The 19,912-nt window shown below is 38.9% G+C and overlaps 1 protein-coding gene across 1 annotated transcript in view; it reads right to left on the reverse strand.

The window, feature by feature from the left end:
- The window catches only part of cacna2d1a (calcium channel, voltage-dependent, alpha 2/delta subunit 1a), a 99,727-nt gene that overhangs the window by 69,598 nt on the left and 10,217 nt on the right, over positions 1-19,912 (reverse strand). The window contains exons 2-3 of the mRNA XM_085387071.1: positions 9,751-9,832; positions 7,950-8,066 (exon numbers count right to left, since the gene is read on the reverse strand). Of these exons, the coding sequence (XP_085243197.1) occupies positions 7,950-8,066; positions 9,751-9,832 (199 nt within the window). The remainder of the gene's footprint in view (positions 1-7,949; positions 8,067-9,750; positions 9,833-19,912) is intronic.

The following is a 19,912-nucleotide window of genomic DNA, read 5'->3' on the forward strand; positions in this document are numbered from 1 at the left end:
GTCTTTCTCCTCTACAATTAAAAGTCAACTCAAACCTGCCTGACTGAAGGTAATGCCAACAGCCCACTCACAATTAAGGAAATGGGGTTTCTTATCGATGGAGAACCACTCTGAGAGTGATTTAAACCAGGGTTGGAGAACAACTGTTGTTTTTGTTTCCAAAATGGCCACCAATTGTGGCTCAGACTTTGGTGGGAAGCCAACGCCTTATGAATCTGCTGCCAAAGAGCTAATGCAATCCCAGGCCTGAAATAACCCTCACCAATCAATATTCAAATAGCCCAGGCCTGTCTGCGCTGTACCTTTGCACAGCCTTTTCCCCTCATAGTCTTACTTTCTCTTTTGGATGGTGAAACGATTTTTTTTTGTCTTTTCCCTTTACTTTCCTTGAGAAATATTTGCAGACCAACAAAGACCATCCCTGAGCAAGTTCCTCAGTTTTTTTTTCATTCTCTTATTCCTTCACAACAACTTTTCTGCAAGCCAGTTTGCTCTCTCTCAGCAGTCTGTCTGTGGGAGATGGCAGGCTGCCATATCACCATAAGCAGGTGTTTTTGTCAACAAGCATCCCTCAAGGTGGGCACAAAGCAACAAGAGGAGTTCCTCGAGGGCACTCACAGAGAATAACCTTCCACTTATCCCAACAAGTCAGTCATCCCTGTTAAGTCTTAGGTCATCTTGAGACCATCCATCAGTTAAAGCTAATAATGGCAGCTACTCTAATACTTCTTGCTTTTTATCTCTGCTTTTGAAGTTGTGTAATCTTAAGTGCAGCTAAAGTTTTTAAATGTAAAATAAATTAATTTGTCCGTGGTTATCATCAGTGTTGGGTCATGGGTCATCTTTGACAAAGGGATTTTTTTTTTTGGCAGTGAATTCATATAGGAAAAAATATTTATCCATGGTTTCTACTGTGTAATAAAACAGAATACATCAGTTAGTTATTCACGATCACAAAAACATCTGCATGTCCAGATGTCACATTGCACACAGTATGAAAAATATTCAAATAAAACAATGTATTAAGCATTTAGTCTTAATATTGTGTTTAGATGGCAAGTTTCAACTATGTTTCCAGCATTCCTCAAAGTTTCAAACAAAATAGATAAATAAATATTCTGATACTAACACCTGCTTCCTGAACACATTTTAATGGAAAAACAGTGACAATAGCAAAAGCTATCATCTGAGCTTTTTTCTCATTAGGATAAGCTTTAAAAACGGCTTTTCAGCATATTTCGCTAATTGCTAATAGTTCAGCTTCAGTAACTCTGCCATTCTGGTTTGCAGCCACTTGTAAAATTCCTTCTTTTAATGAGAAATATCGAGAAAATTCTGCTGGTGTCACTGTGGGGAGTGAAATGATCTATTCCACTGGGAGAAGTTAACCACTGGCTCCATCAAAGAGTACTGGTTAAGAGGAAAGCTTCAATAATTGATGAAAACAGAGTCATAGGTGGCCTGAATATCAGAGGGAGGCTATCTGCTGTCAAGGTAGGTAAAAAAAGAAGTAATGAACAAAGGTGTGCATGCACAAAAAGTGTGCGATGTGTAGATAAATTCATAATAAACCATGTGCATGATAGATGTTCAGTAGGGAAATTACCTTAGTCTCGGGTCTTAGTTTGCTTTACACCCACCCAACCATTTCAATTCTCCACATTCATGTTTCAACTATAGACTTCTTATAAAACATGACATACTCTGAAAAGTAAATCCTATGGAGAGTTTGAAACTTTTACTCTTGATGAGATTATAGTCTCACTTAACAACTTACTTAATGTAGCATGATGTTTATTTTGTCATTACGGTCCTATTGGGAGTAAAACAGACATAAACGCATGTATGATTTATGATTTATAAAGTAAGATGGGCCTGCTTTGTGACAGACTATTCATCACTGTGTCTGAGATGGTGTGTAAGGTCAGGTCCACCCCTTGTTCGTCACGGTCAATTAAAAGAAAAAGAAAAAAAAAAGATGGCAAATGCTTCACATCCAAAATGTGATGTCTCAGTGGCTACATCCATTCTTTAGATACAGTCTATGACTGCAATGACGCTCTTCTTCTCAGAAAAGGTGGAAATACGCGGTCTTATTTAACATAGGGCAAATGTCGTATTTCAAAACACTTCTTGTTCAAACATAAAGATGTAAAGCTACTCATGAAGATGATTACAGACTGTTACAGTGTTGGGTAATAGATGCTACAGTAAAGACTTGTGCTATTAAAAAGTAGGCTGTTATTTTACCACAGCAGTGGGAAACTCATTTTTCCAAGGGGCCACATGAGTAACTAGGATTGTTGTGGAGGGTCAGACCAATAAGCTTATAAAGAGACTAAATTAATATTGAGCAGATTATTACAACAGTCTCAGTTTCTCATGTGGCTCCTTAGGAAGATCAGTTGTCCACCTGTGAGTTATAACCTTGCCTACGGAGAAAAATAACTTGTTAGAGTATGTTTGCATTACCAAATACCATAAAAGTTTCTTTGCATTTAGCTGGTGCATATTGGTTACAGAATCCTCAGAGGCTGTGAAGCCAACTGTACATTTATCTCTAAGTGTATTGACTTTATCTCATTGAAGCAAGTTGATATTGACCACCTAACCAACATCAAGCTTATTAATTTCCCTTGGAGCAACATCTTTAGCTGAAATAAAACCTGGCCATTGTGGTTTGAGACCACTTCACTATCCAGAGCTCACTCGATACGTCATCAGCAGGCAGATCTATCTGCCAATATTTGCATTTTTAAACAGCCAACATATGAAAAGTTCAAATGTAAACAAGAGACTAATAAGAATAAGAGAAAAAAAACACCAAAAACACTAAAAACCAGCTGGGGTGACCCGAGTCTGGCAAAGCGTAAATAAATAATCTATGAATTGTTTTGAAATAAAACTAGACTCATTTTAAAATGCAACATATAATCAAAGAAAGATAACATAAATAAGCACAGATAACATGTTTTGTGCATTAAGGGGGAAAAAAATAAAGTTAAAAATCCTATATTGGTGAGGCTCTGCCACTTTCTTCCTTAACAGACCTTCTTAACATGGATGAGGTACTTGTTTTAGCAGCTGATGGACACTTGCAGCATCACCCTGGAAGAAATTAATGTGAACATCCACAATGTAAAACCTCAACTTCTGCTAAAACACTGGCTCACATGACTGACACAACCAGATGATTGGATACCTTCTACTTATATGCCAGTTAATCAGAAGAGAAAACATGGCAAATGCAGATTACCAAATCAAATAATGTTACTCAACTAGAAAAATGTTTAGTTTCAGGTAGTTATAGTTTTGTAATTTAACATAAATTCAACAGGGAAACTATTTTTGCTAGTTCTTTTTAACACACTGTAATGCGGAAGGATACCACATACTTCTATATTCAACAGGAAGATATATAAAAGGACAGATAGGGCTAACACAGGAGCAGAGGGCAAGGCTAAAATGGGAAATTGGGAATGAAAAGTGACACAGAATCAGGATGAAGTGATGGCAAAAGAATTTAGCAGGGTTTGAGGCGGAAGAAAGAACAGGGCTGGCATGAAAGATAAAATGTGTGATCACAGCAGAGAGTAAGAAAGAGGAAAAGGTCAAGAGAAAGCTGATTTTGGATAAGAAAAGGTAAGGATGGCGATGCACTTATGCATGTGAGAGCACGCAGATGGTCACAAGTGGAGCTTAGCCTGTGTGTGAAGCAGTGAAGCTAAGCCACAACAGCAGCTGCCTAAAGAATCTGAGTCATATAGAGATCAGGAAGAAAACCCTCTCATCTCGGCCATACACGCGCGCACACACACACACACACACACACACACACACACACACACACACACACACACACACACACACACACACAGAGCTAAACATATCAATACCTTCCTCAAAAATAACCAAAAAAAAAAAAAATCTAGCTACCGTACAGTTGCTGTCGATGACAACTTTTCAGGATTTCTCTGTCAGTACCGTGGTGGTTTCTTTCCTGCTGGGAATTTCAGTTTCACTTTACATCCTTTTAAGAACGACACATACTGAATACAAAATACTGTGGCATGACATAAAAGAGGCAAATTCTTTGATCACCCATGAGCTGTAAAGAGACAAAACCATGTCCCCAGTCAGATCATCAGCACTTTGGAAACATTAACTTGGAACGGTTGAAACAGATGAGCAAAAAGTGATGTTTAAAAAAGGCAAATGTATATAGTCTGTACAATAAAAGAAAAAGATTGGAGCAAGATTGACTGTGTTCACTGACAATTGATATCAGTCACATATAAACTGAGGGACACGTATACAAAAGTAATTGGACATTTGCAAAGCACCGCCCAGGAGAGCAGTTTGGTCAGTGTAAAGAGAAATGCCACTGCTTAGTTCAGGCGCAGCATTGCCTAAACTTTACAATATACATGATTTTGGTTGGTTTTAAAAATTTACAGTTTAATACTGTCTCAGCTTTCAAATGTAAAAATCATGTGAATTACTCTAAGAAGTGGAAATATTCTTACTGCACCGTTTTGATCTTAAAGGGTCTGAATACCTGAATCTGATCACAAAATACCTGAAATTAAATCAGAATGACTCACGTGGAGTTGAAACCCTACTTTTACATATCTGTGTGTGTTTCCTCGTTTATTCCTGCATGTGCGTGGTTGTTTATAGCAGGGCTGTGTGTCAGTTTAATAGCTTTGAAGGTTCAAACTGTGCTGTGTGAACAAAGAAAGAGTGCTGCCTGTTGCTGAGATGCCAAGATCCATTAGGCTTCTAGTCTCTTGTTTAGGGCCTCAAAGGAAGTGTAGCATATAGAGCACTCATGGACTTCCTACCACTTCCTTATCATCTGTGTTTCTCAAAGATCAGACAATTCAGTTCTTTCCTTTCTCCCAGACAAAAAAAGCTCTGCTCCTTCACATGTTCAGTTATGATGTGCGCAATCAGCCTTTCAACAGAACAAAGACAGAGAAAAAGTGAGGACTTAAAGATAAAAACAAAAAGATATGAGGGATGATGATATGGGAAAAACGACAGAGGATAGTAAAGGAGTGTAAAGTCAGAGAGGAGTGCTTTTTACCTCATAGAGAGCTATTATATTAGCGTAGGCCAGGTCAAAACATTACAGATGCTTGACTTCGATTTCCATTCATTATTTAGCTAAGTAGTCCCTGTAACAATTTATGGTCCTTTAGATAAATTGACTGCCATAAAGTTGACTCCGTTCAACTTCATTACACAAAATACATCACCACCACAACCTATATTCTTCAATGCTAATGCACTGACATTAAAACAGGAGCATATGGTGTTTGTTTTTTTTACACTTATATCATCTCTCTTTCATTTTTTGCTTCCAGCAAAGACTAAACAACTGGCACTAACTTCCACAGGTGAAACACACAGCAGATGGTGCTGATGAAATGTTAGAACACAGTCTGTAGTGCAACATCTATATTCCACTGTCATCAACTCACAGATAAGTCGTATTTAGTCTCCCCAGGTGTGAAGCAACAACACCGAAAGCTAATTGTCCCTAATCCCTTGACAATTATGAAGATGTAAGAAAAACAAAATGCCTGGCAGATATGATGGGTTAATCAATTAGATTGTAGCTATGGCAACAAGCTGTCAGCCTTAATTGGATATTCCGGGCCCTTTGAGTCAAATTGATCGAGGCTGGTAGCATCCCAAGGTCCTAATTTAGTTGGTGAGATACTGTTAAATGTAATTTAAAGGTACAGGGAAAGGTTGGATCAATTTCACATGCTGTCCTTTGAAAATAAAAAAAAACAAGTGTGTCCAAGAGAAAATAATAATACTGGTCAAGACCTCGGTTAAGTGAGCGTTATCATTTTTTTATACAGTACAAAATACAAAGCACAGCAAAGGCTATACAAATTTTGATCCAGGACAAATGCAGATGATAGAGGAATCATTAATGCATATCTATTGAGCATTGAGCTGCTTATGAAGCATTTCAAAACCACAGACTTCCAGAGAGTATCACAGCAGTGGTAGAGGAGCAATCAGAACCATATTAGAAAGCATTATGGCTGTTATCATCTTTTTTGCCCCCAAAATTCGAGAGTTGGAAAAAAAAAAAGACGTTATAGAAGTGACAGAAGTTGCAGTTCCTCTAGGTGCCACTTGAGTCAATCCCAACAGACTCCTGCATTGAAGTACTTAACTTTAGAGCGAGTTTCACATTCTAATAACTCATCTCAGTTAGGGCGTGCCGGCTCTGACTGGCAGGAGACCAGATATAGTGAGGCCGATCAGGCCTTACTTCCACTATCCTGAATCATTAAACTGAACTTCAAGTTACTGTGAGTGCTCTTGGAGCCTTTTAGAGCGTTTTTAATGGATTATCTTACTAACAATATAGTTTGTTGTCTGGTAAAGGCCATCCGAGACGTTTGTGCTTCACTTTTATTCAATGATATTCTAGTATTTAGTCATCCAGGTCATGATAGTCTAAGAAGCTTGGAAAGTTTGGAAAGCTGTGCTGCCAGTGCAGTTTTGAGATCCCTTCCCAGATGCCTCAACCCCAACTCACATCGTGTGTCAGGTGACCTTAATAGATCACATGATAAGGCCAGGCAAGGTCTCACAATGGTTTCACCTGAAACCATTTTTACACCTTGGCTCCTAAGGGATAATCCAGACTAGGGTTTAAACACCATTTGGTTTTACTTCTCGAACGAGAGTAAAACATCTCCAAGAAACTTAAAGAAGTCCAGTTGCCTTCTTTCCAAACTCCTTAGACATTCTAGTATTTTACTAGTCTCCTACAAAGTAGATAATGTATGTGTATTTGTATTGGAACTGTTTTGTTTAGGAATGTAGCATGCTAACTAAGATAGCAAGTACTAGCCGATAATGTAGCACGCCACCCTTCCATCCATGTAACGTAACTCTCAAAGGTCCAGCATAACTTCTGTCATGCTTGGGAATAGAGTCCAAGAACATTGGGTAAGGTCATGGCAGCTATGTTCATCTTTTATACTGTCTATGTTTTTTTGTTTGTTTGTTTTGTTGTGTTTTTCCTGAGCCACAATTGACCATATTTAGACAAGAAAGTAAAGTTTTCAACTATTTCTTGCTAGTCTGGTTAGTATGTGGATATAAATTGTATAGATGCATCTGAGATCACTCCACTAATATAGCAACTTGTAAAAACACTTTAACATGCTGCAGAATTGACACAGTCAAACATTATATATGAGATAAGTGAATTTTAAATGCTTCACAAGACAAAAATACAATGAAAAGGTCCACTTCAATAACTGGCAAACGAACCCTAGCAACAGTTAGGTCTAAGATGTATAACAGTTTAAATAGATGAGTTTTATTAAAAAGTCAAACTAATTACTGTCATGGACTGAAAAATGCTTTTGTGCTTCTTTTTTTTTTCCTCTTCCAAGGCCTCTGAATTGTCCTCGCAGCCTTTCAATAACCTGCGTGAGGTGAACACGGTTCAGGAACACTTCTGTCTGTTGGGCTCAGACAAATGAGCCATAAAACCAGCCAGTATAGGTTAGGTATGAGGGCAGAACAGGCATCAGAAGTCAGAAAGACAAAGCTTTTCTCAAAGTTGAAACTAAACAGGGTCATTCGTGACCGTGTACCAACACAGACTGCTAACTCTGAATCAAGTATTGTGGGTGGAGGATGTTTGATTATAATAGATCAGCTGTGATGTTGTTCCAGAGGCTGTCCCAAAGAGAAATGAAGATAAACAGACTGTTTCTGTGTGTTTTCCTGGGCCGCTGTGCAAGAAGTCAAGCTGTACCTAATTTTGCAAACAGTGTACATTTTGCATTTTATGATTCCATCTTAAGAATTATGTCACCATGACAAAAGACGCAAGGGAAAACCTTCTCTTCCACTTAACTGATTTCCTATAAATTGCCAAAAGATCATAAGATTAAACTTACCTTTAGGGCTTCGGAGCGGTTAGCCAGCAGTCTCTCTATGTTCCCAGCAGCCGTTGCCACCAGCTCCTGCGCATTGTTGGACTCCACTCTGAAGTGCTTTCTGTGTTTATGATATATCTAAGACAGTCACAATAAAAATTCTGGGTCAGAAACAACGTAACATCTGTCTATTTTCTATTCACAGACAGATGTAGTGTAACTAAAATTAAGAACGTTACTCTGCATTATTGCCCATCTTCTATATTTCATCAGCCTCACTGACCAAAGCACAGTGATTTAGAAAAGAAAAAAGCCTTATGTAACTGTACCATTTACTCTGCTATGGAATATGTCCCAGCAAGAGTAATAAAAAAGCACAAATGCCAAACAGCCAATTATTTAGAAGCCTAAAGAGATTTCACTGTCCAACATTCAAAACACAGAGCTGAGGCATGTTCATGTAGGCACTCAGTGAAAGACTGGTATTAAAAATGATACTATTAAATGTTTGATTCGGATTGTACTAATACATTGTTTTATATTTGGAATTTGTGTATGTATAAATACATTTGAATTGAACATATTAATGCTAGTGATTACTATAGCTTTGGGGTGTTTTGAAAGCTGAAAATGAAATTTCCGCACTCGTGTGCATAAGCTGATACCAGCATTTGAGGTTGTAATTTACATGAGTCAGCATAACTGTTCAGGCAGCATTGTAACACCCCTTTTCAACTCCCCCTGTTTTGCACATTAATCTCATTCAGCTGCCCATAAGACTTCCAAATACATTTAATTCTTGTTTGGAGTGATACGCCATCCCAGAACATCAAATGAAAATAGGTTTTGTAATGATTTTTGCCATGTTTTAAGGCTGAATGCTTTTATTCTCAAATGGATCCAAAGTAGCACATGCATTATATCAATCAATGTGGATCTAAAAAGCTTCTTCTCCTTCTCATATGTTTGTGTTTTTGAGTGTTTAAGTGTCTGCGTGTGTGTAGGAGCTGTAGCTATCACAGTAGAGAAGTGAAGTTAATCTCATGTGAGTGTGTACAGTGTGCTGGTGAAATGAAATGATGCAGATGCAGCGTTATGTCTAATGAGAGACTACTATATGAAGACTGGTGATGTGTTGTGACACCTGAGGTCGTGCAGAGAGAGCTAATGAGACTAAGAGTATTAAGTGACAGAAATTACACATAATATTTTGTTCTCGTCCTGTAAATATGGATTTGAATAGATATAAATTTATTTATAGAAATCGTTTGTGCACAGTTGGTGCAAACTGTAAAAACAATAACGATTTATTAAGCACAGTGTCAGTACTGGTATTTGGGGTGTATGATAGGTATATGATACCTATGTGTGAGACATGAAAAACTTCAGTTTTGTTAGATATTTATTAGTCTGGGTTAACCCCCATTCAATCTATATTGTGGGATGAACATAGTAGCTATGGCACAAGATTTTCAGAAAATTTGGCCTTGACTTTGAGGTTGAGATCACTGAGATTTGAACTCATCTGAGATGTTTAGTAGATACAAGTATTGTATGAATTTGAAAATGTATTTGTCGCTTTGTTCTTGAGTCACTGCATTCACAAACGTATGTGTCGCCTCCATCACCCATCAAAAAAAGCAGGCAGAGAATTAGTAGGACTCTTTGTGTTGGCTGTGTGGATGCTCTTAAATCTTTGCTCTGATCAAAAACATCAACCAAGAGCGTTGCACCCCTTTATCCACAAATAAGGAGAACTCACTCATATTTCAGTTCACATTTGAAATCTTACTTGGCGTATATGCATGACAGGCAGTCTTACCTCTATTAGGTCCTGCATGCCAGTGGCTGTGTCTGTTAAAGCGATCAAATCTTTTTGCATTTGGTCCACCCATTCCTTTATCCTGTGAACAGAAAAAGAAAGTAGCTGATCATTCCTTGGCTAATAGAAAGTCTAAAAAATTTTTTATTCATTTTGAATGCAGCCATTGCAATCATATGACCTAAGCTGGCCTTTATTGTTTACTATATCAATACCTATGCTAGATTATCTATATAGATCCACTGGAGGGGAAGCGTGATATAATAAGTGTTAGACAAGATAATGCATTACTCTACTCCACAAGAGCTGTGCATTAAGGCAAGACCTATTCAAAGTTGGCAGCATGAGAGTATCACATCCTCAGGGGTGAGATGCTGGTTAATGTATTCTTCTGATGTGAAAAAGGACAGAAAGAGAAGAAAGACATAAAAGAGCAAGACAGAGACAGATGAGCATTTATTAGGCTTTAGATTTATGTAACTTCAAAACACATCAGAACACATCTGAGATTTCGTTGTTCAAGTCGAAAATAAATTATTCATTTTATTATTTACTTATTTATCAGCCTTGTTGCATTTTAACACATCAGTACAGTCAGTAATATGCTATGAGATCTACTTTAAGTGATGCCTTCTTTGTCCATGAATTCAGTATGTCTAAACAGTTGGAAGGAAAATGAATGCCCTCCAAGATAGCTATCACCATTTTAAAGTTACTGGTTTCTTGGTTTCCATTAGAGCAACAGCTGCTAGTCGCTGATAGCAGATAATGATAGAGGGTCAGCACACATGACTAGAATAGAATAGAATAGTCCTTTATTGTCATTGTACATGTACATGTTCACACATCCTAATGAATTAATTTAAAAATAAGACAATATGCTATAATCACCTGGAAGCAGCCTTCAAGATGATTTAGATTTTACTTGTAGGATTTATGACTGCATGGACTCAATGCTTCGGTCAAAGCAAGGTTCACTGAGCACATTAAGCAGAGTTTGTGAGCCCAGCTGTCCATAGGGAAGAAGGGGTGGGGCATAGCAACAGGTGACTAATGGGGAAACCGTGAGCATGTGTGGATGTGTGGATGTGTGTACTGTAGCTGTGCTCTATAAAGTAGACTTATTGGTCCATTTTTTTCAACAAGAGTTAAACTTAGTCTTGAACAGCTACACAAAATGTCATCTTCAAAGCATGATTTCACTCATAATTATTTATCCTTTGGAAAAATTATCACTTTTTTTAGTGAACAGTATATTTGAATTAAATCTAAGTGTGAAGCATTGAAAGTTGCAGGGTGAGTTTAGAGCTTTTTTGTGTAAGGGCAATAAACAATAAAATATGGTCCTGAGAAATGATCTAACTACAGTAGCTGGGTAGCTGGGAATTAAAGTGACCATTTCCCTTTTGTGTCTGCTGCTCCTTAGACCCTTTTTATGATAGATTGTAGCATCATGTAATAAAACGAACTGCTAATGTCTCATTCTGCCTTTTTTGTAAGCAGTCTGATTTTTATTTAAAAATCACCAGAGTAACTGCTAAAAGTAAAAATAGTGTTCTGATTAGTTACATCCATAAACAAACATTCTCCTCTTATCAGATTTTTTTCCTGATCCCATTGCTATAATAAAAGAAATGGTGAAAACGGTTGTGAAAACAAAAAGGGAGAAACCATCTAAAAAGGGTCAGTGAGCTGTGCAATGCCACGCAGCCTGTTGCCTGCAAGGCCACGAGAAGGAGGAACCACATGCAACTGAGCCAAGTGTGAGACCTGCTGGGACTGCAAGACTTTTGGCTCTTAAACTTGTCTCACTGGGCAGTTATTTTATGACAGGCAGTTATTGAAGCCCTTTTTTTCTGCCCAATTTCTAGTCTGAGTAGTTTGAGTACTACTGATCTGTTTTAGCAATGTCGCCAGACAAGTTTGTGAGTTATGGGAAATGCAGAACCCCACATTGCTCTTGGGTATATGACATTTAGCCTGCTTCACCGGACTTAAAGCCACAGTAGAGTACAGTGAAGTTTGTGTGAAACACATGTCTTTAATATGCAGAAGAGGGGTAATGGATATATTGGAAAAAAATGGTAAATGGCCTGCATTTGTATAGTGCTTTACTTGGTCCCTAAGGACCTCAAAGCGCTTTACACGTTCAGTCATCCACCCATTCACACACACATTCACACACTGGTGACGGCAAGCTACATTGTAGCCACAGGAACAAAGGATGTTAAAGTAAAGCTGCATGGCAGAACAAAAACAGGAAAACCTCAGAGGAGATTGATTGATATAGTGAAGGAGGACATGCAAAGATTTGGTGTGACAGAAGAGGACGCTAGTGATAGACTGAGATGGAGGCAGATAACCCGCTTCTTCTATGGTAACCCTAGAAGAAGAAGAAGGAAAAAGAAGAAGAAGGAAAAGTACCTTAAATGGAAAAGAAAGTCTGACGAAACAGTTAATTAAAAAAAAAACTTTTTTCTTGTGTCACAGGTAAAAAAAACACTTCTATGATACACCTACGCTTCCTCAATTATAGCTTTTCCACCAATCGTCCTCGCTCCTCTGTCCTTTAGATGCAACTTTGACATGATGCTAAAATTGATTTACGGCTCAGAGGCAAGATGACAAAGGACAGAATAGATGAGGAGGTAATGAAGTCAATGTTCCTTCCCAGTGAAGAGAGAAAAGAAAAAGGAGAAACTATGATAGAAAACCTAAACTGGAGCAGAAGAAAACTGGATTCCAGTGGAAGAAAACAAAAATTAACAGGAGGGTTACTGATTAGATGATTGATCACAAGTAATCACAAAGGCAGATAAAGACAAGAAGTAAAGAAAGAAAAAAAAGAGGGGACTAGTGAAGCACTGACAGTGATGCTTGCCCTCACGATGACTCCGACCTCTGTTCAGCGTCAGAACCAGCTGTCTCTCAGCAGCACAAATGAGCTGAGGGGGCAGCAGCTGGACAAACGGACTTCAACAGGCAAACTGACAGTAAAAGTTTACTAGATAAAAGTTGGCTTCATGTCAGCTTATACTGACTTCCCTGGACTTTAAACATGCTCACACTTTGAGCCTGGAACAGTTTTATACTCGTTAGACACGAAATGAGAAGCTCTCGAACCATCTCACTTGTTTATGATAGTGAAATGTGACTCAGTGCACATACGGTACAGATCATCCCAGGTTCACTGAATTTAGACAGTTAGGGACACACTTGGTTGGAGTTTAGACAAACAGGTCATCTGAGGGCTCCCGCTCCAACTCTGAAAGGATGACATTAAAATTTCATCACGTTTTTTCCACGTCCTCAGCTGTATGCATAAGTGTGCCAATGAGTTAAACGGTGTGAAATTAAATGAGGTGCTAGCCAGCGATGTCAATATTGCTACAACAGAAGGATAGCGCAGCAGAAACTATAGTGTGTATGTCACAAAGCATGACACTTCCTCACTACTAAATGAGCTGCTCCCTTGACGAAAATGATGTGTCTTAATTTGTGCTTTACCCCTGTGACCATGAGGAAAGTGGTAGCCTCACAGCCACAGGGGAAAGTAGCCCATCCCCCCTTTTCTTTTAGCCTCCATTGCTCTAATGATTGCCTCTCTTAGGCCATTTGTCATGTATACGTGTGTCTATGCGTGCGTACGTCCTTGTGTGTGTGTCCAGGTTCATTTGAAACCAGAGAAAAGTGGGTTGTACAGAGGTTAGATGGGAGTTGCCAGGGTCAAAGGTCAGCAGGAAAAGCATAGACCATTTCAAGAAGCTTTTAATGTAATGAAATTGATGAAATTGACACATTTATGCCTGCGCATTTTGAGTGATGGACCAAAGGATGACAAAACCCTTACTAGTGAAATTGATTAAAAAAAAAATTTTTTTAAACTACAATAAAGTTGTTTTTTTTAAAAAGGTAAAAAAAAAAAAAAAAAAAAAAAAGAAAGGAAAAGGGAGGTGAAAAAACATCATTTTCAACATCCTGACTCACCATAACAAGCTTAATGAAGGCCAAGTAGCCTCGCTGAGCCAGTTAAGAGTAGACTGTCATATTCAAGGGTTGAATGCTGGGAAGTGGACACAATCCCAGAATAGAGAACACGACTCAGCATGAAAGCACAGCTGCCTTACTTCTGACCACTTTATCCCCTCTGGCTTAGCTATGTGTGACTGCTGAGGAAATTTGTGCTCTTCTCTCTCCCATTTGTACACTTCAAAACCACAACCTCAAGCTGTTAGGTGCTGTGCAGCAATCAGCTTGAGGTTTCATACCCTTTTATAACCGATAATGAGGTTTCATACACAAGTGTAGTGGGGTTCATACATTAAGAGAAGATAAATGTGATTCTATGCTAAAAAATAGTAAATATAATGCAGCAAGGATTATTGTTCTTCAGTAAGTTAGCATTGTTCAGCTTCCATTGACAAAATTTTAATGGGATTTCTTTTTACAGGTGTTTTTATTTTTACTGCAGAAAATAAGGTATGATTAGCAAATCGTCTTAGGAATAATAGCTTCAAAATTCACATCTGGGGTATTTATATACATACGTCATGTCGAGACCATAAACATATCTAAAGCTTTTATTAACTACAGGCTTTACAACCATTAAAAGTTTTTATTTCTGAGGTTTAAGACTTATGTCTGTAATCCTCCGTTAAAGCCACTTGTCATGAAATAAGTACTAATTAATTAAAAGTGCAACTGTCAACTAAAATTGACATTTTAATGATAATTTCACTCTGGAACTTGGATTTTAATGTCAGGCTTTTGGCCATCATTCCGTTAAGAAGTGAATGCGGGCAGTGAGACATGCCAAGAAAAAGTTGGAGGAGGAAATGCAAAAGTCAACCTTTTATAATTAAAACGTCTTTAGTAATCCTGGAAACAGAAGTTGTTTTTTTAGACTTTTGACTTTCAACTTCTTAGCAAATCCATAATTCCAAATCAAATGCACAGACTCTAGCAGTGACTGCATTACTTCTTCATGGCATAAATTTAAGTGTAGATTCAACAAGGTGCTGGAAACATTGCTCCAAGATTTTTCTCCGTAGAAAAATAAAAGCTTCACATAAAAGCTTCACACATTCACTGTTGATTTAACTGCACATACATGTAATGCGAATCTCTTGTTCCACCACATCCCAAAGGTGCTTTGTTGGATTGAAATCTGGTGACTGTGAAGGCCATTTGAGTAAAGTGAACTGATCGTTATGTTCTGGAAAGTAGTTTGAGATGATTTGTGACACGGCACGTTACCCTTCTGGAAGCAGCTATCAGAAGATTGGTAGACTGTGGTCATAAAGGGATGGACATGCACGGGTAGGGCCCAAAGTGTGCCAAGAAAATATCCCCTACACCATTACATGATTAGCAGCCTGACCTGTTGATAGAATGAAAGATGGATCCATGCTTTCCTGTTGCCTAGATTGAATTCTGACTGCCATCTGAAGGAGGCCACAGAAATCAAAGACTCGGCAGTGTTTTTCCAGTCTTTCATTGCCATATTTCATTGAACCCATGTCACGTGCTGCCTCAGTTTCCTGTTCTTAGCAGACAGGAGTGGAAACTGGTGTGTTTTCTACTGCTATATATTTAATTAGGTTCCTGTTGTCTTCCTATTAGCTATAAGCAGTCTAGCCACTCTCGTCTGACCTCTGGCATCAACAAGGCATTTTTAACCCAGAGAACTGCCAGGCACTGGATATTTTCTCTTTTTCAGACCATTCTCTATAAACCACAGAGACGGTTGTGTGGACAGAAATCGCTGTAGGTGAGGAGTTTCTGAAATACTTAGATAAGGACCATTCTGAAAGATCCTACAATGGCAAATAAATTACCCCGGGGAGAGATATTGAGGAGACTGTTGTCTTCAAAGGTAGTTTACTTAGAAAGATGGTTACTGGGCCAAGGGTAACTGGAAATCAACATAAGTAAAGATCGGATATAAGCGGACTGACTGGGGCTAACTCCTGCCCCCTAGACAGGAAGTGGTATTTTCAATATGCTTTAACAACATGAACACATTTTTTAGATAAATGTCTCAAACTGTCCTTGAATACGACTTTGTTTCTACTTTTCAAATAGTGAAGCCCCATCATTCAGAGTTTACATGAAAAGCACACAGAATTTTTCAACGGGTGTGGAGTTTGTAATCCAGCATTAAAAGACGGTTCCCAGATGGAGTTCAGTAGAAGGACTTCCTCCCAGTATTTTTCTCCTATCTGTACTTTTATACCAAATGTATTTCTACATCTTTATGAGGAAGCAGCAAGGGATTTTTAAATAAATACCCCACAGACTGTATTCTTATGTTTTTTGCTGTCAAAGCGTTTGAAGAGTTTGTCATTAAACACTTTTTTTTTCACATCTCACTGGTTAGCAGGCACTAGCAGTTTGATGGCAGCCAAGTCTTCTCATCTCACTTGAAATCTATTGTATTAATAGTCCAATTTCATGCAGCATGAAGTAAATCTAGGAAAAAGCACATCCGTTTCTTTGTTTTCAAACATGACCTTACATTGTCATTCAGCAGTAGGGGTTTTCAAGTACGCCCAAATCATTTCCAAGCCTTATTGCTAGACTTTTTGTTTTCTTTCCTTCTGTTTTACTCACAGAGAAAAAAAGCAAACAAATCTGACACCCAGAGCCGAGTGAAAATCTAGAATATTGATTAAGCATTGTTGGACGTCATCCTTACTGAATCACTGAAAAATCAGCCTCACACCACCTCAGAGGCCCAGCATGCTCGTGTGCAAGCAGCGCACAAGAATCCAGGGCTCAATATCCAATCTCAGAATTTCCACTCCAGCGCCCTCTTGCCTTGTAAACATCCTCATGTTTTTATACTCTGAAGCCAGTCTGCAGATCCACATCTGATCTCTTAATTCCATCAAAACTGTCACGGAAAAAGCATCCAAAAGCAAACCCCCTCCCTCCTTAAGTCCCATCAAGTTGAGTTATGGTTTCCAAGAGTGGGTGACAGTTTGAAAGCTAAAATCCTCCTCTAATAGTAGTAATTTGGGCTTCTAATCTGTTCTTAGAGAAGAACAAGCCTGATACTATTACTGGAAGCTGAGAACATGCACAAAAAGGATAGGGATGTTTGAGGATGCCAGAATGGATGTAATTGAGCCATTGGGGGATAGTGCATCTAATAAGCAGCAAGCTTGACAGAGCATTGGAGAAGACAAACAGTCACTTTCTGCCCCTCTTCCTGTCTTTTTCTTCGTGCCTTTCCCTCCTTTCTTACATGGGCTTTATCCCTCTGGTGTAAAGCTACCACTAATGGCTTAGTATACTATTTCTGCTTGGGTCTTTCCTCTTAATTCACTTTATTTTGTCTTTCTCCCTCCAGCAGTGACACTGCTGTCTGTCTGTTTGTTGTGTCTAATTTTGCAAATTAGGACTTCATATAGTGAAAGCTTACATTTCCATCACATAACCTACCTATTGCTTCCTTACCAAGTTTAAATGAACTCGGAGTGCTAGAACTTTCCTTCCTCTGCCCCTCCCCCAGCTGGTTTTCCTCCTCCTACATGTATCACAACAAAGTACAAAGGAGACAAGTGATGATATCTTCTCCTTTATTGAGGTCAATAACACCATAATTGCAGGCTTTGTAAATGTCTCTCGGCCTCATTATCCTCTATGGTAGGACGTTATTGATGCTTCAGCCTCTCCTCTATATTTTCCTCTTAGCGAGTCATGCAGAGCGTTTTAGCCTAGCCCCCTGCCTAGCTCTGAAGAGCTCTGTTTAAGTAAAGCCTTGACAGTATTTATTTTTTGTGCTCTATCAAGCACTTACGTGAGGGTAATTACAGTTGCGGAAGAGCTGACTTGACATTGCATGAGATAACTTTGAAATGATGGGGCAATGCTGGTGGGCAGTCGTGCATGGAGAGACAAGGTGTAGGTTACAGGAAGTTGATTCCACTGGGACTGGTTTTATAGGTGAACTTGAATATTGAATTATATTGTTATGCTAAACTGAACTTCTGAGCAACACTTCAGGTGTTTACTTAGCTTTGAATGGCAGGATTTGTGGGATGTTGCTTCATGTTTTAACTGTGTGGGGCTTCCTGGTCAAAGACAATTACATAATAATCAGATAATTTGAGCACCAAAAGAACCACAAGGTATATTTACAGAAATCTTTCAAGTTCTTTTTCAGTTATTCATTTCTTTAGCACAGCTTAATTTTAATGCCTTGTGTAACACTTTTGGATGTCACAGAAAAAATAAATTAATGATGCTCAAAGTAAGATGATAGTGTCTTCCGAGTTTCTGTGAAATTAACTAGAGAAAAAAACCCATAAGATGTCCAAGAATTACAGCTGTCACAGAAGATGAGCTCAAAGTGACAGCCTGAGAAATGGTCCCCAAAAAGGACACTTTTGCAGGAGAGAGCATACATTTGTTATAGTTTTTTGGGGGGCGTTGGTTTCTTTGTTTGTGTTTTTTTGAGGCTGTGGCTTTTCTAAATGTTTTGACTGGAAGATCACATATCAGTGTAAACTGATATACTGTATATCAATAGATAGATAATGATCCAAAGACATTATTCCAGATTCTCAAACCTAAGGACTGACTCTTGACAAAACTGTGACTGTCAATCAAATTAATCAAAATATTTAAATATGTTATATAGGCTCAGGTTTGACATTTTATTAGAAATAAATATATAGAACATTGTAGCTGGTCCCTTATTTCCCAAGTGGTGGCACAGGAAATGGATGAGAATGTCAAGAATTTCAGCAAAGAAGCATTTCCTGGCGCAACCCTCAATTTATCCAGGCTTGGGACTGGCACACTTCTTTTAGTTAAAAAAGATCACCCTAGTAGCTGGACATTACTGTAGAGCAGGGGAAAAAACATTAAAAAGTTATGTACATGTACATCGCAGCTATTTGACTAGACGATTACGTCCTCTGCTAATACCTTTGCCCAACCTCCACCTCTCAACTACTTTTTAAAAAAAAAAATCCTTTTAGTTTTTCAGCAAATACAGATTGCCTTCATGGCTTTCTGCCAGACAGGCACTCGAAAACGACGGTAATCAATACAATACAATACAATACAATTTTATTTATATAGCACATTTAAAAAACCACAGGTATGCCAAAGTGCTTCACAGAATGAGTTAAGAGCAATAATAAATACAAATATAAAGCACAAAATACAAATAAAATATACTAACAGGCGGGTGACATAACTAACCAATAATACACCAGGCATAGTAGGCACAATCAGTATATTTTAACCAATGCACGATCTTTGCCCCAATCCTTACCAAATAGTTTTGTTGCCTAAACTGCAGGAAAACTTCTCCCGTTAGCTCAGATACCTCCACCTGTTGGCAGAGAAATCTTTCTTCTTCTTCTTTTGTCCCTAGCTGGTGGCTGGCAAGGGAGGTTGTTCACAAAGCCAATACGTCGCTGTGGGTGCCGTAGGGTTTCCATCTTGGTCAACGATGCACTTCCAGGCCTTGTGGTCTCCTGCCTTCACCTTTGCTTGCTCGAGGGTTAGACGTCCTTGTCTAAGGTTGTCTTCAATTTGCTTGATCCAAGTCTGCTTGGGCGCGTCACGCTTGATTCTCCAGTGGGCGGGTTGCTGCTGCATCAAAAGGCGATGATTTCTCATGCGGCAGATGTGGCCAAACCATTGCAGTCATCGCTTCCTAATCAGCTCTTCCACTGGGCCTGCTGGTGACATTGACTACGTATCATGCTGCTGATGATCACAGAGGGATCGCAGCGCATTTGGAAGACCTCAAGCTTGTTGAGGTCATGATTGAGGATCTCCGACCCATAGGGAAGAATGGGCAATACCGGTGTGCGGTACAGGCGAATTTTGGTGGTAAGGGTGACGTTTGTTTTCTTCCAGATGTACCATCGGAGGGAGGTGAAAGCTGCCGCTGTTTGACCAATTCTTGAATGTATTTCCGCTGTTGATACCCAGTAGCGTTTTTTGATATGGGCGACATGGGCGGTTGCCCAGGGTGGCATCGTGGTGGGGGCGGCATCACGGGCATCGGCAAAAAAGTTGCTCGTACTCATACTCTCCTGACATCATGCCAGCACATTTTGGAGATGTCATAGGCACCGATTGGTTTTCTATCGCACATTTGCTGGGAGTAAGGGCGGGGGATTCTTTGACTGGCTGG

The sequence above is a fragment of the Rhamphochromis longiceps genome, linkage group LG17 (genome assembly GCF_057381845.1).
Source record: "Rhamphochromis longiceps isolate RC_006_pf linkage group LG17, R_longiceps_female_GT1.1, whole genome shotgun sequence".
NCBI lineage: Eukaryota > Metazoa > Chordata > Actinopteri > Cichliformes > Cichlidae > Rhamphochromis > Rhamphochromis longiceps.